Source organism: Cavia porcellus, unplaced genomic scaffold, assembly GCF_034190915.1.
Source record: "Cavia porcellus strain 051 isolate PalLab524CR breed Dunkin Hartley unplaced genomic scaffold, mCavPor4.1 scaffold_11, whole genome shotgun sequence".
NCBI lineage: Eukaryota > Metazoa > Chordata > Mammalia > Rodentia > Caviidae > Cavia > Cavia porcellus.
The window spans coordinates 34,470,501-34,493,936 of record NW_026947494.1 but is presented as its reverse complement, the minus strand read 5'-3'; the positions used below and the strand labels follow the sequence as shown (position 1 = coordinate 34,493,936).

Sequence of the window (23,436 nt, the reverse complement as noted above, 5' to 3'; positions counted from 1 at the left end):
CTATTCCATATGAATTTTAAAAATAGAATCAAAGATTTATTTTCTCTGCAGGAGCAGTAGTGATTGTATGAAGCTTTACTGGGACAATCACTGAAAATTCAGGATCTTGTGTTATCTCATGCTTAGTTTCAGGGTTATAGCTGATAGGAGTAATCATTTGCAAAGTCTGAGTTTCCACACAGTGTTTATTTTACCAACACTCTAGGTTATCTTTGGGGTTTTGGGGCCATGATATCATTACCTTGTGTTAGCTCCCAAGAGAGAAAAAGACTGGCTTGGATTATCATTTAAACAATTTTCACTGTGAATACATAGAGTTTCCTGAGTCTTTTGCTGATTAGATTCTTGGATACCACAAACACTTTAAAGGTGAGTGACAAAATGATTTAATGTACAATTCTAGTGTTTAAAATTGTATATCACATTTCTAACTAACTTTCCCTTTCATGCTTGAAAGTACATCAGTTGGACTATAATCATTTTTTTGTCTTGTTCTTAAGCTAAGAACTAGATACTTTGTTTAAAATCTCATAAAAAACACTAGTTCATGATTTTTTTAAAGAAATGTCCTATTAGAGGGCATTTGAGATCCAATTTTTCCATGAGTAAAAGTATAGAAACTGCACAAAGGAAAAGAACAACTGGGATGCAGGAAAGGAGAAAAGAAGGAAGGAAAATAATATATATATATATATATGCATACATATACACACATATATAATACATATATACTGTACATATACGATAACTAAGATAATTGCATTACTCATTCTATTAGTTCACTGAAAAGAACAGTTAGCGTTTATATTGTTTGATCAATTTTGCATGCCTATATCTGTTACCCTGAGCACTATTTTGAGGACAGCAATATGCAATATAATATCCATTGTTAATTTCCTATCACCTTGTTTTGAAATTTTGTATCATTTTATTGTTTTTTTCTCTTTAAAATAAAAAAAAAGCAAATATACATTTTAGCCAAGATCACTCATGCTCCTGGACTCCTCAGGCTACTCCAGCATTGGTAATATCATTTCTTGAGCCACTGGGATATGCATAGAAGAAAAAGTAAGACATAAAAGATTCACAAAGTTTGCAAGAAGATTCAGAAGAACAACCTACAGTTGGGGATAAATTAGAGCATCTTCTGAAATCTGTCAGGTCAGATGTGCTGAACTGCCCTGAAGAATTATTGCTTATGTGAGTAAAATGCCTCAAAGGGTGACAGGTTGTAGGGTAAGACAGTCTTCCATCTTAACTAGAATTCTCCAGTGCCCCCAGAGCCATCTTCAGTGGCTCAGTGATAGCAATGATTTTTAGGAAGCTCAAGAGATTATAGCATTTATGAGAAATCTACAAAGTCATTACTCTTCTATCATGGCCCTAATGTGGAAGATTTTCCTCTATCGTCTCCCTCTATCCAAGGAACAGTCTTTTGTTCCACGTTTGAATGAATATAATGATAATGAGGAAAATGTCTCCAAAACACATGGAGATACTGGAAATTAATAAAGAAACATGATATATGGTGGACTATGATAAAAAACAAAATATTTTCTTTATTTGAATTAAAATTATTCTTTTAGCATAAAATAATTTTCTTTGTAACAAAAAAATGTTAAAGAAGCAGAAACTACCAGTCTTTTCCTATCATGATAGAAGTTTTGACGTTGCTATATTAAATTACATCAGTTTCTAAATTGCCTCACAACATTTGTAGCCAAGAAAACACCAGAATATTTTACAAGGATTCTGTTCTCACAGTTTTTGATGATAGCTGAAATTACATCTAACTTTTGTAAGTTAAAACATATCTGACGAGAACAGAGATTCTCTCGTAATTTCATTTCTCACAATTGTGTTCATGCTGATTAATCAGATAGTTTAAGAATTTCTTTTCTTTATAACTGAGAGATATATTCTGGATGATATCTCTGCCTTCTACTTTTTAATAACAAAAAACAAACAACTAAAATAACAAAATTTGTCTAGTTCCTTTGGTAGAAGTATCCTCTATTTAAGAAGAGCTAAATGTTGGTAGTTGAAAATGGAGGAAAGGGACCTTTAGTCTGTCTGCTGGTTGACACAGAAGCTTCAAACTGTTTAGGAACCTCAACTTCCACGGACCCTGAAGTCAGTGAGAAAAACAGCCCAATTTGGAACTTGGGTTGGATATTTAAGACCCATCCTTCAGCTGATCACAATCTAGATTCTCTCTGGCCATTTTTATTTCAGCGTTCTGTTATTCTGTGATGCTGGAAAAAAACAGGAAACATGAATTCCTTACCAGGAAGTGTAATCAGTAGGCAAGTGGAGCAATCTCTAAAGCGATCTCGGAAGGACTGCAGCAACATATCCATGAGTTGGATTTAAGCAAAAGAGGAAACACTTGGCTACAAAAGCCTGAGTAGAAGATTTAATGTCTATCTACTCCCCACAGACAGTGATAGTGGTTTGTTTTTTATGTCTCACTAATGCTCCACTGCTCACAATGGATACTCAAAAACATGTTGATTCCATTTTAAATTGAAGGTCACATTGAGCTGTATATATAAATGAACTTAGTTGCTTTCATTCTGGCATTTTCCTCTTATAGAAGAATTTAAAAAGCTTTTGACTTATTAATAAGAAATACTGCCATTAATGAGCATATTGGAAAAATGATTCCTATATCTATCCTAACCAAGATTTATAAAATTATTAACTCACAGAATCTTTACATTACAAATAACAAATATAAACTAATCACATTAAAATATAACCAGAAACTCATCCTCTTAGACATTTGGAGAATCTATATTTCAGTACTGATTTTGACAACATAAGAAATTTTATATTTACAAATCATTCAACAAATAAATATTAGGGTAATATTTATAACAGCATAAATATTAGAAATATTTATGCTGGCTTCATGGTTATATACTACAATTATAAGATACTATTAGAAAGATAGTACACTATATGTACTAAATGTCCACAATACAATGGTTAAAAACAATACAGTACATTTAGATGAAATAAAACAATATAGTCATTAAAATGAATGAAATACTTATGTACCTATTAATATGAAAAGTCTTCAAAGATTATAACTTGAAAAAAGTGAAGTACAGACTCATATATCACATGTCATCTCTTTGATGTATATATTTAGTGAATATGTGTAAGCTGCTGTGTGAAAGAAATTTTCATCTACCTATTTAAAGAAAGAGAAAACAGGGATGTTAAGTGGAGAGAAGGACAGGTGCACAAGAACTTGGATTCATATTTTTCATTTTATTGTACTTAAGGTTATTTAAAAACAGGGATTATTTTCTCTTTAATGTCAGCAGAGGTTTTCTAAGTTGTTTTATTATAGGCTGTTTTCATACATTTGTATATTTTAGAAGTAAATGTTTTAAATAAAAGGTGGATTAAGTAAATTACAAAGTGTTTTAAAAGTAAAGATGAATCTTAACAATCTTGCTTTTTGTTTCAATCAACTATTACAGTGAACTAGAAATGAACCAGTTGTGCTACAAACTGCCATTTACTAAAATAGTGAGTAATCACTGAGCAGATGAGTCCAGTTATAATTTAGCCGAAATGTTAATAATAATATTATATGGAAGTAGCTGGATAAGGATGGATTGAAACTGTATTATTCATATTTTATTAAAACCATTTCTAAAACTATATCCTAAATTTAATCAAGTCAACAAATGTTTATTTAATACATACTTTGCTTTCTCTCTTTCTTTAAAAAACTGAAATAAAGGAAACTGACAAAAAAGATAAACCACCATTGTGTTTAAATTCTAGTGAAAAGGTAAAGGAAAAAAAGAGGTATTATTTTAATTTAATAAAGTATTAATTAGGAAGAGATGTACATAGAAAAATAAAGCAGTGAAGGGGAATTTTTTAAAAACTAGAACAAAATTATAATTTAAAAGATGATGGTCATAGGTCTGATTTTATTTGTCACATGCCAAGTAACGCCATGTTTCTAAATATTTTGCACATGAATAGCCTCATTTAATACCAAAACACGTTTTCAAAGTTTATTTGCTGTAATCCTATACTAAGGGTTGTTCTAAGCATCTTGTATGGAGAGTCCTACTGAATTCTAAGAAAAGCCTTAGGAGGAAGGTAAAACTATTATTTTCTTAATATTTAAATGGAGATACAGAAAAGTTAGGTAAATAGCATTTTACTTTTTAAATGAATATATAATTACAGAGGCAATTACATATGCATATGTTAATTTATGTGTGTATGCATATGCATATATTTCATGCTACTTACCTAATTAGAGTTAAGAAGATTAAACTGACAATGCTGGGGCACAGAGATGATTTTGTAATAACTCACAGATGCTCAAAGTCCAGGGTACACAGGAGACAACCACAGGGTCAACGTTCTCACTGGCATTATCTGGATCAAACCCTCCTGTGACCTGTGTGGTGAAATTCTGAACATCGTGATGCTGCACTAATGTGATAATTAGTGCTGTTAAAACTCAACAAAGAAGTAGTCTCACCCGAGAACCAGGTATGTCTCCCTTGCCACACAGCTTCAAGGCTGTCACACTTGTCGGAGTCTCATTTTCACCTCTACAAAGTGGAATTTGGTCTGTCCAGTTCTAAACTCTATGGCTGTATATGTAGAAGGGCAATGAACTCTCTTTAGCAGGTTTTCTAGATGCCAGGAAATGAGCTGAAATTCCCAGGAGAATAGCCCATGCTCCTTTCCAAGTCCCAGAAAAGTTTAAAAAGCTAAACTATACTTCAGTGTTCTGCCAACATGAAATGAGCAGTTGCTTTGAGAAATCTAGGATATGAAATGACTTAGGAATATGACACATCCTTGTCTCATATTCTATCAGTACAATTCAAAGAAAGTTACTGTACTCTACCCTGGATGTTATAACTGCAGAAATCTCTAACCAAAAAAAAATCTTCTGCTCAGGACCATAGGAGTTTATGTATTAACTTGCCTTAAGAAAGATAAAGAAATGCACATGTTTCCAAACTCATATTTGAGTTTGTGATGCAGAACGACCTTAAAGTTTTCTCGCAACAAGCCTTGAATATGTACTATATTGTGTTATTCCATTTCAGGACATGAAAATAGTGTAGCCCCTCAAGGCATGGCTGGACATTCCATCTTGTATTTCTTTCTGCTGAGCATTATGATTCATGGGGCCCAAACATGCTTCTGTGATCACTTCCCCTGGACTCAGTGGTCCAGCTGCTCAAAAACATGCAATTTTGGAACCCAGAGCAGACATAGGTGGGTGTAAGATATGTATGTGGGTTTTTTGTCTTGGTTTGGTTTTGGGTTTGGGGTTTTTTTTGTTTTTCTGTCCTAGGAGACCTTGAAAACAATGTCAGCAGCATTTGAAGTACCACATCAAGCAGAGAAAAGTTGTATCTTAAACAACAACTTAAAAATTTGGTTGAAATTGCAATTTTTCCCATATTAAGTTGAAATGAAATCTATTTTTATTCTCTCTACAAAAACAAAGGATTTTGAAGAAATTTAATTAAAAAGCTATACAATATTTTCAGTTGACTAACTTATGCAGAACTGCTACTCGAGCTCTTTTTCAATCAGCATATAACTTTGCTAGCCTATAGTTAGTGAGTTAATTATAGAGAAATTTCTACTCATTAAACTGAGTCTAGGACCTCAATTGAACAGCATTGTTAGCTATTAGCTCAATTGTTGGCATACACAACTGGCAAGAAAGCTGTGTTTACTTGATAGCATTTGAGAATTCAGCCTTTTCATCAATTCAGACTACTCACCCCCCACATTTCCCTAAAACTAATAAACATTTCTGTCCAGTGGAGGTACTCAGAGGCATGGAGGGGGAAAGGCACGCAGTTCATGTGTTTTAAACATTATGGCCCTTTTTCCTATTTTAGAAAAGCATTTTTACATATGTAGTGCAACTCTCATCAAACTTACCAATTGGCTTCCACTTACTAAATGTGTGAAAACAAATTTGTTATGATGTTCCTCTACTCAAGAGCCCTTTAGTAGCTCCCTGTTTCTACCAAATAAAGAATAATATATCCCATCTGTCCCAATCATGCATTCCTTCTGGGTTGCATTAGGACCTCCCCAGAGGTTTATGCTCCCTTCTATCTCTAATTTTTGTTCTCCAACTGTTCTTCCCTTTTTCACTTGGAGAATTGCCATGATTTTTTTCAGTATGTCACTCTTCTGCCTCTTTGTCTTTGAATCTTTGGCTCTCCATCACCCTGGCCTTATTTCAGTCATTGCACTTACCACATTTTAGTGCCATCTTTTAAGCAACTTGCAGGAATTTTACTCTCTTTTCCTTCCATTGCCTTTCAGGATGTCCATGTGGCCAGTTTCACAGATGTGACCTGTGCAATCACACAGGCCTCCAAACATAGAAGGGCTTCTTGTGTGGTTTAGTTCTGCCATCACTGTCAAAACATTTTTCACTACTAAAGATATGTCCTATGTTTATTTTGTACTGATCCCTCCAAATTATGGACCTGGTCCTGAGTTTCACGAATTTATATCAACTGTATTTATGCCAACCCACCTGATTTTTCCATGAAACTTTTTCCTTTTATTCTTCATAAATGCTCAGTGATATTTTTCTTGTGAAGTTGGAGCCATGGTGAATACACACATATGAAACAACATTTTCCTCACTATTACAGGCAAATAGTAAGTAATTACTATTGGGATAGCTCGTGTGACCAGCTTTGCACCAAGCAGGAAACCAGAGTGTGTAACTGGCAGGCGTGTCCTATCAACTGCATCCTGGGAGATTATGGGCCATGGTCAGATTGTGACCCTTGCCTTAAAAAACAAGTAAGTGATTCATGGGGTTCCCAGGGAACCGAATTACAAGAAAGTGCTTTCTTAACGCTGAGAAACAGTACAGAAACATCACGTTGTTTCGATTTCTAACAGTAAACTATTCCAATTTCCACTGAGAAAACATTCATTTAGCAATTTTCAGAGGTCCAGGATCAGGAAGAAAAAGAAAATTCTACCTTCACAATTGGTCTAATATTTATCTACATCTGAAATCCACCGCTTGTACTTTTTGCTTCTTAAAGAAACAGCAGGCAGTGAAAAATAGAGATTTTAGCCCAATGCTTAAAACTAAACAGAAACAAAAGAAATGAATCAAAAGCCTGACTGAATGCTTCCTCTCAGTGCTCTGACCCCACGGGATGGTCCTTCAATTTGTTTACTGTTCCCTGCTGAATTATTGACCTGCCTCATGCACATTCCCATAAGGGCACTGACCCTTGTGCACCTTAGCTGGTGGGTGCTGAGAGTCCACATATTAAAGAAGGAAAAGAAACCCATTTAGGGGGCACCCCTTGAACAAGGGCAAGTGTTCTAGGCCCCTTACACCTATCTATCACTTTATTCACATGCTAAATCATGCTCTGCTTTCCTGCCCATTTTATACATAAGCAAATTACAGGTCATTGGAGGTTAAATATAAGAATAAACCTTTAATTTAAAAAAATAGCTGTATTTTTAACTTAGTATCTTGACTTCAAAGTCAGTACTTGTTAGTCCAATAATATAGCTATCCTCACCTGATTCTTCATTTTAGTACTCACCATTTAAAATCTTTTAATGCGTGGAGAAAATGTCAACCTCTGTTTCCATGGTGACTTCTGTATGCAAAAGAAACTTAAAATCCTTTCACATTTATCGCTGCACACTGCCTTTGAGATATAGGACTATTGTTATTCCTTGGAATGATTTATTGCACTCAGGAGAATCTCAATATAAACTTTTGTCTGTTTTGATGCTGATGGAATTTAGAACCATGTAATTAGAGTTAGAAGTCTTAAAAATCCTTTTACTCCTCTCTCTTCTTGCAGGTCAGGAAACTGAGACCCCAGGAAGTGCTTACTTCCCTAAAAATATGCAATAATAAAACTGAAAAATTGGAAATACCGTCATAGGAAAAACTCACCCCTGTAATTGAGAAGTAGCATTTTCTTAGCTGCATTTTGACCTTGACCCTGCCTTGAAGTTACTTACCTTTTTCTCCTTTCCTTTTAGACTAAGGTTAGATCGATCTTGCGCCCTAGTCAATTTGGGGGGCAACCATGTACTGAGCCTCTGGCGACATATCAACCATGTATTCCATCTAAACTCTGCAAAATTGAAGAGGTTAACTGCAAGAATAAATTCCGCTGTGACAGTGGTAATGTACTTTTGTAAAATATAGTGCTCACTAAAATGACCTGACTAAATCAAAGTTCTTCTAACTAACCACCAGTAGAAACTCCACTTCATTCTAAGCTTTGGGAAACAAGGCTGCTAACCCTGTTATCAAAACATTCATGTGTGAAATTACACCTTTCAAGATATAATCATTCTACTCACTTGCTTAATTCATTTGCTGATGGTGTTCTGGTCCCTGCATTGTTCTAATGCAGGAAGGAGAAAAAGAAGAGGGGAAAATGTAGGCAAATATTTTTTATTGATAATTAGGAAGCTGTAATGTGGATAAGTGAAAAGAGATAACAGGTTAAAAAGATTTTCAATATATTTAAGAATAGTCAGGTACAATATCAGAGAATGACTAGAAATTACATGACAATTTTCTTGATTGGTCCCAAAGGTAATTCCAAACAAAAAGATCAGAATGATTATAATGATGGTACTACCTTCAAAATCAATACTGAGTCAGGTATATCTGGTGGTTACATTTCATTAAGTTATAATCAAATATTGGATATATTAATCTTATGTATTCTCTTGTTAATTAACAGCTCTTTGATACTTACCACTGAATAATATTTCTGCAGACTTTCAGTAAAGGTCCAGTTGGTCATATGAACCTTATCGTCTAGCTTGCTGCCACTCTGCTCTGGAATTTTAGCACCAAAACTATCCTTGATAGTATATAAACAAATGTGGCTGTGTTTCAATAAAATTTTATTTACAAAAATAAGGTGTGGGTCAGTTTTAGTACACAAGCCACAGTTCACTGACCTCTTCCCTAGTCGGTTGGAAGTTATAATAAATGAAATGTCAGATAAATAGCTCTGTATCATCTCTGTGTGATGTGCTATATACTGAAAAGTAAAGTATTTATAGCTAGCTAATAAATTTTGTATTCCATGTTGAATTGACCCAAGACCTTGGAACTAATGTTTTTAAAACTCTTAACCTTGGGGCTGGGGATTTAGCTCAGCGGCATAAGTGCCTGCCTTGCAAGCAGGCAGTTGTGAGTTCGATCCCCGGTACCGATAAAAAGGAAAAAGACAAAAAAAAAAAAAAAAAAAAAACCTCTTAACCTTACTTCTTGTTTTCAGTTTTTCCAAAAGTTTCTGAATGTCAGACAGCAATGCTTATGTCAAAGGATTTTTCCCCTTATGATGTATCACAACCCTGGGAAACAAGGGTAGGATCTGAGTTGAGTAGTAAAGTATATGTCTTTATATAAATAAGATCATGTCACAAATTGACTTAGAGGGGATATGAGCAAAGCTTGATTGCAGTGATTGAGAGTAGCACACACCTGAAATATTAATCTACACTATTAAAAGCAAGGGTTAAAACTGAAGTCTATCTGTTAGAAGCTCCAAAGGCAGTTTTTACAAGTAACCAAGAAATATTTCTTTATGCAGTAGATGATATGAAATTTATTATAAAAGAACATTCTTTAGGCTAGGGAAAACTTGCACAAATCCTAAATTCATTCATTATTCACCAGTACATCACAACTGATTTCAGAAAAGTTAGCAGTATAAGCACAGTGTCCTTTTTACCTGAGATGCTGTATGTCCACAATCACTGATAAAAGTTTGAGTCATTTGCAATGAGTCCATGAGGGATTGGTAAGCAGCTACCACCCTGAGCTCCCTGCTGCTCAGACTTCCTCACCCTGAACCCATTGATATACCTATAATCCAGCCACTAACTGGTGAATGCCTAGCACAGTTATGGTTGGCATGTTTTCTGATTGCATGTCAAGTACTCGACTGAAGATGATAGGCTACTGTGCTCTCCTAAAAACATTCACTAAAGCCATTGTGGGTGAGAAAGAGAGCTTGGATGGATGATTATGAGTCTCACTCAGCATATTTGGCTCTCACTTAACCAAAAAAATGGCTAGAACTAATAGTGTGTCCTAAGCAGGCTCAGCTTTTATCTCTCCCTCTTGATTGTTGCTGAGTCACTCAAGAGTCTCTAAGACTCAATATATTATTTTAACGTACACATGAGTTGTAAGAGTCACCCATGAAGCTAATTCCCATATGCTGTGCCAACATCTCTTTAAAAGTCATAATTTTAAAGATAGAAAACTAGAGAAGTTTTAGCTAGTTATTTTAAAATGTCATTGTAACACACATCAGTTCATATAGATAGGAAGAGCATGTGCGGCTTATAAAAGACTGCAGAGCTCCAAATGTCCACATAGTCAATAGCCCTCCCTTTTCCACAGCTTCATTTACACAGTTTCAGTTATCTGTAAGTGAACCACCATCCAAAAATACTAAATGGCTAATTCCAGAAATAAACAATGTGTAATTTTTAAATTGCATGAAGAGTTATTGCACTCTGTCTGTCCCAGGACCAAATCATTCTTTGGTAGAGTTTATCCCCTGCCTGTTATTCTTGGTTGTGAGATCTACTGTGTGTAGTGGCCATGCTTGTGCTCACTAAACTCTTACTTTACTTAATGATTGTCCTCAGTGACCCCAAAGCACAAGAATAGTGGTGGTGGCAATTTGGATATGGCAAAACAGAAACCAGAGAAATGATTTCTTTAAATGAAAATGCAGATTTTTGCCTTAAAGATATTTTAAAAATAATATGCTGATGTTAAAAAAAATGTGGATAAAAAGTGAATCTTATTCATGAAATTGTGAAAGGGAAAAAGTCTGTATTAATTTTGCTGTCACAACTCAAAGTACAAAAGTTTTGGAAGAGGGGTATGATGGCTACTAGCAAACATGAAAAGTGCATTAAAGTAGAGGTTCAGTATTATGTGGAATTTAAGATCATGACTGGAGGTCTTGAAACCCACTCCTCATACAGAAAGGAAACTACTGTACATGCATGTAATAGCTAAAGTAATCTGGCTTCTATAAACCCTGCAGTAGTGAAGTCGCCTTTCATCTTTCTCAACCTTCTACAATGTAGGATATATTTACGGCTTACAGTCTCTCTGTTTTATAGCCCACTGAGTCTTTGGCTTGGATTCAGTCTCAGCCATGTCTCATCGGGCTCACATCATACCGACCACCCATTCCTAAGCAACACTTCAGAATATGTCTTTCTTTGCCGCCTTTCTTGCTAAAGGGGCCTTTCCAGTCTTGCTAGAAGTACCAGTGGATAGAATATCCTGTGAATTCACATTTCCAGCACCTTGCTCACAAAGGTGAGCAATACAAATAATAAGAATATGCTAATTAGAACTGTACTCTGCATGAATATTCCTACCTTCATCTAGTAAATTATGGCATCTTTCAAAACCTGAAAGTATAGCAGAACTTCAATTTTTAAAACATTTTGTAAAGACTAGATTTAAAACTTACTTTAAAAGAAAGTAATATAGGTTCTTTTAAAATAAAATCCAGTATTCTTTATTTCCAATTAAATCACATTTTATTTTATTGAAACAAAAAAAATGCATTTTTGAAGGAGTATCTTCTGGTTTATATCATGAGACTCTTAGAAATTCAATTCTATCTATGTTTTCATTTTTGTATAATTACACTGTTCATTTGTATAATTATAATAAAGGGTACAATGTAAGATCTTGAATAGTCAAAGGAAAACAACTATTCTCATTACACATCACTTTCAAAGTGAAGATGATTGACTAAATGATTTGAAATTAAATACTTTTGGGGTAACTTTGTGTTAATTTTTAAAATCTTAACAGAACACCCAGTTTCCCCAAGTTTTAGTCAAAGTAATGCAGAATTGTAAGTGTGTATCGTAGTTTAGATGCTGGTAACAATGTAAGCCAGTCAGGCAGATAATCTTGAGTGAAACATTTATTTATTGCCCATTAGATCTGTATATGATGGTACAGATACCAGCCCCTTTAAATGCAAGCAGGAAGCTGAGACAAGAAAAGGGATCTGTCATTGTATGCAAGACGTTTCTATTTCTGCAATATATGAATACCGATTTCAAGGATTCTGATGCAATTCAGCAAGACTAAAGAAAGGGAAATTATTTGTGTTTATGGAGTTTGCATTGTTTACCAAATTCATCTACTTGTTATCTTTGCAGTTAACTGATGGAAAAAATAGAGGCAATAAATATATGTATTAAAATATTTATACACAGGAGTTATATGTAGGAAAATTCATAAGGAGCACATGTCAAAGACAAGTAATTATACAGAAAATTATCATTTATATGAAATACATAGATCTCAAATATACACAATTACATTTTTTTTAAAAAATCGATGGAAAGGTAAAAATTTTCCACAAACTCCAAAAGTTCCCTTCTTCTTTGTAATTAATCTCTCGCCTTATTTTTGTTGTTGAATGTCATATAAAGGAAACGTGGCATGATTTTTGTGTGTCTGGCTTTCTTTACTCAACATAAAAGTTTAGAGACTTAGTCATTTTATTGTTTATACTGGTAGAACATATTTATGTAAGATTGCACAGTTCTTTTTTTTAATAAAACAATGACCTAGACTCAACATCTGAATCAAAATAAAATTCTGAACCTAGTCTTAACACTACTCTATAGAACACGATCTCTACGACAGCCTCATTATGAGATTCCACAATTATTCTTTTTTAAACCAGCATTCCAATTGCATTTGAATAATCTTATGGTGACTCTCATCATTTTAAAAGTTAGAAGAAAATATTATTATACATTCCTAAGTCATTGCACAAAATAGTGAAATCTTGCCCTTCACTTTTTCTGGAAACTTAAAGCATCTGTGCTTAAACGTAATAGAGGCTTCCTAAGGGAGAACGTGTTCAAGCACTGTTGTGTGCTTTCCTTGTCAGGACGCTGCATTGCCAGCAAGTTAGAATGTAATGGAGAAAACGACTGCGGAGACAATTCAGATGAACGGGGATGTGGGAGAAGCAAGCCAGTGTGCGCTCGGACGTACGTGCCCATCCCTAGTGTGCAGATGATGGGCGCAGGGTATGTAACACCTATCTTACCATTTTGGGGAGAAATCTATGCCAAACTAACGATTTAGACGGAACAGCGAGCCACATCATGGACCACTTTCCTCATTAGCGTCTTACTACGGTGGCACCTCAGTTCACAAACTCAATCCTTTCCACGATTCTGGTAGCAAACCAAGTTGGTCATTAACTGAATAAAATTTAGTGCTTAAGTTCAATGTTGATCTTACACAGAAATTTGATAGGAAGTTTGTAACCAGAATCAGGGAAAGAAGTTCTTGAACTGAGGTATTACACAGTCACACCAGCAGTCTCTGATTCTTGGTTATTACATTCAGGCACCTTTTGGCCCTTATCTCCCCCAGGGAAGGAGAATTTAGCATTGTTCACATTTAGTTACACAGTAATGTTACAGACTTCTACACATTTTTGTTTTAATTCTCATATGTCCCTCTGAAAGTTCTAGAATGGATGAGGACAGATTAGGGGAAGATTAGCAAGCTGGGAAGTGCTGATGTAAATTCTTGAGACTAAGTGTTAAATGAGTAACTAAACACTTAGAAACATCAGGGATAATTTGAGGAAGAAAGTACCAGAAAATTATGTATTTTTGAAAGTCAAACCACTAGAGAAACATGCCTAGTGTTTTGCTATGAGGAGGGAGCCCAGCATCAACCATGACAGACAAAGCCAGAAAAAAAAGTAGTTTGACAAATACAGAAACACAGAATCATTACAATAAGGTGAAAGAGACTGAGAATAAGCAACAAGTGACTGTGGCTTGGGGTCCTTTACCGTGGATGTGATGTACAGGAAGCTCAGCATAGCTTAAAGGTGAAAGGTCAGACAGCATTTGATCAGAACTCACACATTAAGCCTCAGATGATTTTAAAAAACTGTCAAGTACTGAGTGGTGGAAACAGCATACAAGTCCAGACTTCAAAATCCAGGTTCTTTTCATCACTCCATGCTGAGTCCATGGATTAGAAAACAGTGGAAGAAACCTCAGACGACCATGGGGCTTTATCTCTGATGAGCGCTCAGAAGTTCTAACACTCACTTTCAGGGCTATATACTTGTTAGGACACTCACGGTTTTAGCAAAGGATTCCAAATTCATTGGACTTACCCAAAGTTTTAGAATAGTTTAGGGTATAAAAGAGAAATCTAGGAAAACGAACTGAGCCTTAGTTTAAAGCATAAGAAAATCAGTAAAAATCAAACTCCTGTACCTTCCCATTCCCATAATAAAATTTAAAACCTTTAGTTTCAGCCAGAAGGCAAGCCATTTTCAATCAATTGCTATTGCCTCATATTAGACTTTTTAAAAAAATCTAAGTCTTCACTAATTTTGCCAGAATTGCTTAATATGAATCGGGAAGCCTGAGAGACAAATAGCCACAAATTTAAGTACAACTGTATTTTAGAATAAAATCCAGAAGCCATTGAATGAACTCAAGGGCTTCAGTAAAACAGAAAGGACATTAGTCAGGAGGTAAAAGAAGCTGGGTTCTAGATATTCTGCATTAACTCACTACATTACAGCCAAGTTATTTAACACTGGCCTCACTTCCCTTCTCTGTATGACTAAAGATAGATAAGAGGCTCTGCCCCAAGAGTTTCTGATCACTGCTCTAGTCAGTGAGAGTGCTTGAACATCCTATTTTCATCAGTGTGTTTAATTGGTTTTCTTTTTCTTTTCCTGGAAGAAAACTTTAGCCAAACACTCCCACTGATAATCACATTTTCTAATGTTCTGATTGATGAAGGGTGACATTACAAACTCATCTCTTGTCTCCTTGGCTTGGGCTCTACAATCACAGATGGAAAGGACCACATGCTATGTGTACTTTGGCAAAAGGACTAAGAGGTCTTCTGCCAACCACAGCTATTGTCCCAAGAATTCTCAGAAATGAGCAAAAGCTGCTGGCTCAGGGACAACCTGTCTTCTCCTTGCGTTTCTAAGGACTAAAAATCTCAAGTTGTTTACCATAATTTATTTTTAATCTGATGACTTTAGTAACTCTGTCTTTTCCACTCTTCCTCCTAACACGTTTATACCCACAAATGGTAGCTTCCCAGGTGATTGTTCTTTTTTGCCTTAAATGCCACGTCTCCATAAAACATTCTGACCAGACATATCCAATTCCTACATTGTTAACCTCAGACATCAGGTCCTATCTTTAAAATAATAGTCAAACCATTATGCTGTTTGTTTTCTATCTGTATCAGTCAGTGTACAAATATAATTGCACATGCACACATATGCATACACAAACATATGTATATTTTAGTGCATATTTTTAATTAGTGGTAGAATGCTTGCCAAGCAGGTGCAAGCCCTCAGATTCTGTAACTAGCACAGGATAAATGAAAAAAAAATCTGTTACAAAGTATGACACATAAAGAAAATCAGATAAAAGCACTTTAGAAAGCTGAACTATTAAATGTCACTATGTATTTGAAATGAGGTTATTTAAAGTCAATCTAAACATTTCAGAGGAGAGGGAAAAGATTAGAGTCAAAAACTGCTACATAAATGGCTTAACTCTGAAAAGATTCCACAGTCGTGATCCCAGGGACTCACCTTCATAAAAATCCTCTCTTTAAAGCTTCTGAAAGCTGCTACTACCTTCACTGATTCCTAATAACCTAGAAACCCTTCTTCTCAAGCCTTTTCTGGTTGTAGGCAAAACCGTAACTATGTAGCATAAGGCTGCATAAGATAAAATGCTCTTTTCTCTTCATGGAACTCTCCTCATTTAGAAAATGCAGATAAATGAATCTCATCATACCTGTGTTTGCCATGTTGAGTATTTTGGACAGTTCTTCTTAGCTCAGTTTTTCATACTTTTCCGAAATACCCACTGATACAAATTCAAGTATGAATAAAATACTTTGCACTTGCAGTTATTTGAGTTGGTTATGCATCTTTGAGAACCCACAATGTAATTCCTTTAAAAAATTGTATTGAGATACAATGTACACCCATACAATTCAATTGTTTAAAGTATACAATTCAATAGTTTTTGTGTTTTCTGTGTAACTATCATCACAATCTAAGGTTAGAGCATTTTCAACAACTTCCTCAATGCAAAAATTTATATCTAAATTTCCAAATGTCTGCACCATTTTGTATTCTTTTCAGTCATGTCTGACTGAAAATCAGTTGCTCCACATCTTCACTAACCCGTGGTTTTCCCCATTTGTTTTATTAAAGCCAGTGTAATATCTCAAGTGGTTTTGTGTTTCCCAAACAACTGTTGACCATCTTTTTATGTACTTCTGAATTACTTGAAAAACTTCACTGGAGAAATATCTATTCAGCTATTTAAATTCTTTGCCCACATTTTAATTGAGTAATTTGTTTCAATTATTGATTTCTAAAAGTAAGCCTTGACAAAGATGAATTGACTACAAATGTGTCCACACCCCACCCCCTCTGAACTCTTAATTTGTCTCTGGTTATCTTGTCTTAAAGTAATAATCACACTGTATTTTTTATAACCTTGGTTTTAAAGTTTATATCCAGAAATGTTGTTCTTCCAACTTATCCTTTTTTTCTAGATTATTTTTGAGTTGAGTATTCTGTATCTCTGTATTTTAAAGTGAGTCTTAGTTTCATCTTGCCAATTATTACAGAGAAAACATATTGAATTTTGATAGAAATTGTTCAGAATTTATAGATCAATTTAGGAATTACTACCATCTTAATGATATAAACTTCTAAAACATAAATATGGGACTTGCTTCTCTGTATTGAAATTTTATTTAATACCCTGCTATGAATCTTTTAAAACTACTTTAAAACATATTATTGAGGGTTTTATTTCTTTAGATCTTGTTTTAAATGAAATTATCTTAATTTTATTTGGGGGATGTTCATTGATATTGTGTGGAAATATATTTAATTTTTTAAAACTCAACTTTAAAACGTTTAGTATGTTTTAATTAGTATGTAATTATGCATATTTGTGAGGGCATTGTGAGGTATTTCAATACATGCATATATTTTATTAGAAAAATCTTAAGACAGATAAGCAGAACAGGCAATTAACATAACTATCGTCTCAGACATACATCATTTCTTTGTGTTTAGAACACTCAAATTACTCCCTGCCAGCTCTTTGAAGTATTAAATTAATTATTACCAACCATAGTTACTCCACTGTCTAGAACATTAGAAGTTATTCCTTTTCTAAAACTGCATCCCTGTGCTCATTAACTTTCCTCTCTCCATCCTTCCGTCCTGCTCCACACTTCCTCTAGGCTCTGGCAGCCATTGTTGTATTCTCTACTTCCGAGAACAACCATGGCTTCCATGTATAAGTGAGAACCTGTCATGCTTGTCTTTTTGTGGCTGTGTCTTCACTTACAAACATCCTCCCTTTCCTCCCATGGTTCTACAAATGGCAGAATATCGTTTTCTTTTACAGCTAAGTAACATCCTACTGTGTATACATACAACATGGTCTGGGTCCATTTATCTTTCAATAAACTCTTATGCTGATTCTCTATCATAGCTACTGCAAACAGATCTGCAATAAACATGTAAGTGCAAATATCTCTTTATCATACTGATTTTAGGTCCTTTGGATATATGCACAGTGGTGTGATTACTGTAGTATGTGTAATATTTTCTGGACTCTCCATACTGTTTCCCATTACTGTCACACTAATTTATATTTCTAGCAACAGTGCATGAAAGCTCCCCATTCTCTGTATCCTTTCCAGCATTTTTTTGTGTTTGCTAATAGTCATTCTAATTGGATAATAAAATATTTCTTTGTGATTTTGATTTGCATTCAAAATCCTGTAGATTTTTGTCTCTTGATCTTGAATCCTCAAGTAAGCACTCGAACTACTTAACTAATTAATTTGGTTTGTTTGAGACAGGGTTTAATTATGTAGTTCAGGCTGATCTTGAACTCTCTTATGTAGCTGAGACTAACCTTGAACTCACTGGGACACTCCTACCTTAGTCTCTAGAGTTTACAGGTATATATCACCACCAGGGATAGCATTCCTGAATTAAACATGTAACTTATTTGCTGAACTTTAGGTTCCTCTTCTCCATCAACAAATTGCTAAAACTAATATTTATCAATTAATCTTACAGCTGGCTAACAGACTAAAACTGGATTAATCATGATTAATTCCTACATCTACCCTAAGGAAGCAAATATTATCTCCATTTTTCAAGTGAAGAACAATTTCATAAGCTTTAAAAACTGTATATGGATGTTTGTGCATTTTTACATTAATACAATCATATTGATAGAGAATTCACAGAGATCTATAAATGTGAATAATTTATTTTTAATGTTCTAATATTATTTCACAACTTTCAAATTCTCCTTGCTCTTTTTGATAGAATGATGTTATGTCAGTTGTCTAGAATAACTACCTAATAATTGATTGAATTTTCTACTTTAAATTCAGATGCCTAAGACCAGATCTCAAAACTCCCACCTAGTGAACTAGTGAACTATATCTCGGTGTCCTCTCACACAGACAAGTCCGTTAGTTTTGCTCTCACCTGTGTGGGAGGTATGGGAGGTAATGCTGCATCCTCTGGTAGGGGTAAAAGCTTTTAAGTACATTTTCTCTTTTTGAGTTAATAATATAGAATTATAAGAAAAGCAGATATATAGGTAACAAATGATCCTCTTAAGGATTTTTAGGGTTCCTTTGAGCACCTTGCCACCATCACAGCTGAGAGGTGTACTTACAAACTGTGGTAAGGGTCAGGCAGGTGCTTTTCTTTCTGCTACAAGGAGCTTCCCAATGACAATCTCTAGAACTATGTGATGTGTTCTAAGCAAGACAATATTATCTGATCAAATGCATTCAGAGACTGACAATTTATATTTTTAAAGGCTCTGGTATAATATATAGAAGGCAATTTTTGTCATTTATATAATACAGAATCATCAAAGTTCTTGACAAAAAAATTATATTTTTCATAAAATATAATATCTAAGAACCAGGAAAAATATGAGCACCTTGACAAAATTTTTCATCTATCATAAAATAACTTATTAAACAGTTAGTTTGTGCCAAACTAACTAATCTACACATGCTTCAACTTTCCTCATTTGTAAAATGGACATAATAGTTGTATCTGAAGTTAATAATTACAAAACACTTTATTCTTTTAAAGTATCTTCTTTGTTCTGCCTATAGTAAATGATATGTAAGCTTTTGCTAAACAAAATATATTTTAAATACTATAATTAATAGTTAATAAAAACTATAATTCCACTAAAACGCTGTTATTATTTCATAATTAGCTCTATAGTGGAATTATTTTAATATATTATACTGAAGGGAGTGGATGAAGAGTGATATTCATTATTTAATAATTTATCCCATAATCTGCTTTCAAATTTGCACTTGTTGTGAAAGTCATACAAATTATAAACTCAATTTTTATTTTATGTTGAAACCCCAGAACAATTGAGTGACTGGAACAGGACAACTTTACAGCACCAGCAGGCCTTAGTTTTGGCCTTAAGCTCTTTGGATGCCTCACTGTGGAGTAGGAAAGAAATAGGCTTTCCATCAGCCATTTGTCACAAGTCAAAAATATATAGGAAAAGGAATTTCTTTCATAGAAATAAGGTAAATTTGAAAAGATCGTTCAACAACTATTGAATTCTTGAAAATTATTTTGCTTCTAGATTTCATTTTCCGTCAGGAGAGTACAGAGGAGAAGTCCTTGATACCTCGTTCACTGGAGGAATATGTAAAACTGTCAAAAGCAGTAGAGCAAGCAATCCATACCGTGTTCCAGCCAATCTGGAAGACATCAACTTTGAGGTATGATCGTCTATGATGGTGGCAGCTTCCACCCACTGAAGGTTACAAGTTAAATATCTCATGAAATGTTAGTGATGAATGAAAGAGAAAAAATGAAAAGATAATTAACAATTTTAATTGCCTGTTATGTGTTTATATTTAATCCTTCCACAACTCAATCAAGTCCAGGTTATTATGAACAATTTGTAGATGGAAAACTCAAGGAACTAATTTGTTGAAAATAAAACTGCTTGCAAATAGATTAGAAATTCAAATCCAGCATTCTTTGATACAAATTCATCTTTTCTCCAATGAATACACAACTCTTAAACTATGTCCACCTAGATAAGTGTGTCGATTTATTTAGAATTTCTCCAACCATACCTAGTTCTCTTATATAATCATAGTACAGAGATATAAAGTGTTAAGTTCCTAAGAAAAATCACAGTTTCTCTAATGATGTAGTTTGATTTACACTCTTTCTTGTTTTACTGGGATTTTGTTGATTATCTTTAATGACAATGGGCAGCATACTATCTACACACAGAATCAATACCCAAGAACTTGCACATAATAATTCCTTCTTTTTGTACATAAATAAGCAATTTATTTCTTTTAATCTGTAATAATTAGTAAATACATTATTTTAATAGTGACATCTATACATACAAATTTGACATTCTAAGGGAAATTTCATCAGAAATCTTATGGTTTCTGAGAACTTTCTTGGTTTTATGTGTTTAGAAATAAATCAACCCTTCCTTTAAAAAAATATATATATGCAAGCATTTTCCATTTGGATACATTCAATTTAAAATCATCTATTATACACTGATGGATTTGAGTTTGAGAAACATCTTTGAATCCAACTGCTATATCCTAATGCCTTTGGGAAAATTGTTGATACTACATTTAAGATTATGGTATTGAATAGCTTTTGTAGACAGAGCCTAATCTAAATATTTACACGTAATGTTATTCTGCTATATGATGCTTTCAACCTCCTGAACAAGCCTACAAGCTTACTTTCAAAATATGATCATTTCTAAAAAATCCCAGCATTATCTACATTCTCAGAAAGCACATATTTCTTACCATTTTACAAGTAGCAAATGAAACGTAGCACATAAGATTAAGGCACATTTGGATTGGATAACACTTTAGAGTTCTCAAAGGACTTGTATATACTGTCTTGCTCAATTATCATAACAACTTCCCCAGAAAGTTAGAAAAATGTTTATATCCATCTAACTAATAGAATATTTTGGTTTGCTGAAGTTAAAAAATTTTCTGAGTTATACAGTAGTTACATGGCATAGAAAAATTGAACTCCTGGCTCCTGGCTCCTATAATATAGTGATTCCTATTCTAGATAAGACATTTATAGCCAGATGTGCCTGTAAGACATGTGTGCAATCCCAGCACTCAGGAGGCTGAGGCCAGAGGATAGCTGAGAGTTCAAGGCCATCCTAGGCCACATAGTAAATTCAAGTACACCTGAACAACACAGTCATACTCCGTCTCAAAAAAAAAAAAAAGCATTTATAGTATATGAAGACAGTGTATAGTAATATCAAGGCATTAAAAACTGTGCAAAATACACAAAATCTGAGTACATTTCATAGCTGTCATTTAGGAAGTATCACTTGTGGGGTTTACCAGTGATGTACTGGAACCAACTCACAAGTTCAACTATTAAAAGTTTAAATAATCAAACAGGTGATCTGAATTTAGCTGTGGTAAAAGTATGTATATCATAGAAAAGGCAGACAGAGTAGGAAATTAGAATGTTTTTTTACCTCTCCCTGAGACCACAGAAGAACAGAAGACCAGTGATTCTACCCACATAGCTTGAGAAAGCATGACTGGGTGATAAGGAAACACACATGAAAATCCTTATTCAAGCAAAAATACATTCTCAATGTTATTCTAAAAGTTACCTAACCTTAGGAAGCTGCCCAAGCTCATCTCTGTTTCCATCTCATAAAGTTTTGCACAATGTTTAGCTGCTAAGAAAGGTCATGATATTTCTTTAAAGATTTAAAAATTATTATAGTCAAGATCACAAGTTTACTTTTATTCATCTCTATAATACTTTTTTCATTCCTTTAGTTAACTTAACTCTTTCAGTAGTATTAGAGCTCATTGAGAGAGACAAAGTAATAGTAGTTGGTACACAAACGTTATAAATGCTAATGAAAGGAAGAGAAGGGAAAGCAATTAGACAGCGAATCAGAATAGAGGACCATGAGACAATTACAGGACAGGTAAAGCAAATTTACCCATCATATAGGTTACATTATACTATGATCAAAATGTCAAATGACAGTGTCATCAACACTACATGTCCAATGAAAATTAGCAAGGAAGACTATGGACACTGTCCTAATTCAGAAATCTATGGATTTATGAGGTTGCCCATGATCAGTGCCAAAACAAAATAGAAAGTGACATACTGGCCCATCAACCCTTAAAATGACTGGTATAATTAATACTCAGATTTCATTGGCTAAAGGAAGTAGAGAAGGGTGTACTTTCCAAGTTTCTAGAAGAGAAGACTGACATTAACCTTGAAAACAGATTTAATGACTGATAACATGAAGGAAACTCAGGAGGTGAACAGTACTGGGGGCTTTGATAGCAAGCAATGGTAACTTGGTCACAGAAACTGTGCGCTGGGGTCAGAGTGAAGTCTCTTGCAAAACTATAAACCCATTGCAGGGCAAGAAAACAAGATGGGACTTGGTTAAAAAGAACAGGCCTAATTGGTAGAACTTTGACTCCCACACATGTGGGAGTGAGACCAAAGCTTTGCTGGGAATCAAGTCCTTGAATCTGTTCAAAGGGATGGAGAGACATGGTTAGGAAGATCAAGAAGTCTAGCAAGTCAACAGTCAAGTACTTAGGTACTACTCTATATTTGCAACCAGTGTTAATTCTGAGCGGTGCCTGTTACATATGTGTATTTTAATCTGAATGTTCTGTGTTTTGTGAGGACTTTCTAAGGAGGCCACATTAGCAATACCTCTAGCATTATACCACTTAGAGATTCCAATTATTAAAGGCAGAGCTCAGTTATTGTCAGATCTCTGTACCAGCCTCCAGGACTGCAGCACTTTCTCAGAACCCTCCTCTTTTCCTTAGTGGCGCTTTGCTACTGGCTATTGCTAAGCAAGTGCTGTCACCAGCAAAGTGCAGAGTATAGTCATTACCACTCCTTACCTGCATGCTGACCTACCCAGTCTTCTGCTGCATCCCACAGTCACAAAGCACCTCAGTACCCCTGCCACATCCAAAATCCCCGATTCCCTTGTGAAATTCATAGCTTCAGGATCTGTCTTGACCCTTACATCAAAGGAAACTAGATGCTATAGGTCCCCTCCATTCTTCTTGTTTGTCAAATCCTCTGCCTTTTTCTATAAATCAGTCTTCTATCCTTCATATACAAAACTAAAAATGTAGGCATATTGAGTCCCAGGAAGCTATCAGCTTACTAGATTCTCAGA

The 23,436-nt window shown here is 34.6% G+C and overlaps 1 protein-coding gene across 5 annotated transcripts in view; it reads left to right on the top strand.

Annotated features, from left to right (window-relative positions):
• Positions 1–216: 216 nt before the first annotated feature.
• Positions 217–23,436, top strand: part of C6 (complement C6) — a 78,839-nt gene continuing 55,619 nt past the window's right edge. The window contains exons 1-8 of one of the 5 annotated variants that reach the window (XM_013152917.2): positions 217–369; positions 963–1,200; positions 4,366–4,533; positions 5,103–5,274; positions 6,687–6,840; positions 8,062–8,206; positions 13,002–13,143; positions 19,813–19,951. In XM_013152917.2, coding sequence (XP_013008371.1) covers positions 5,132–5,274; positions 6,687–6,840; positions 8,062–8,206; positions 13,002–13,143; positions 19,813–19,951 — 723 coding nt within the window. In that variant the 5' untranslated portion in view covers positions 217–369; positions 963–1,200; positions 4,366–4,533; positions 5,103–5,131. Of the gene's footprint in view, positions 370–962; positions 1,201–4,355; positions 4,534–5,102; positions 5,275–6,686; positions 6,841–8,061; positions 8,207–13,001; positions 13,144–19,812; positions 19,952–23,436 lie in introns of all 5 variants that reach the window. The other 4 variants (XM_013152914.2, XM_013152915.2, XM_013152919.2 and 1 more) reach the window with 4 other exon arrangements.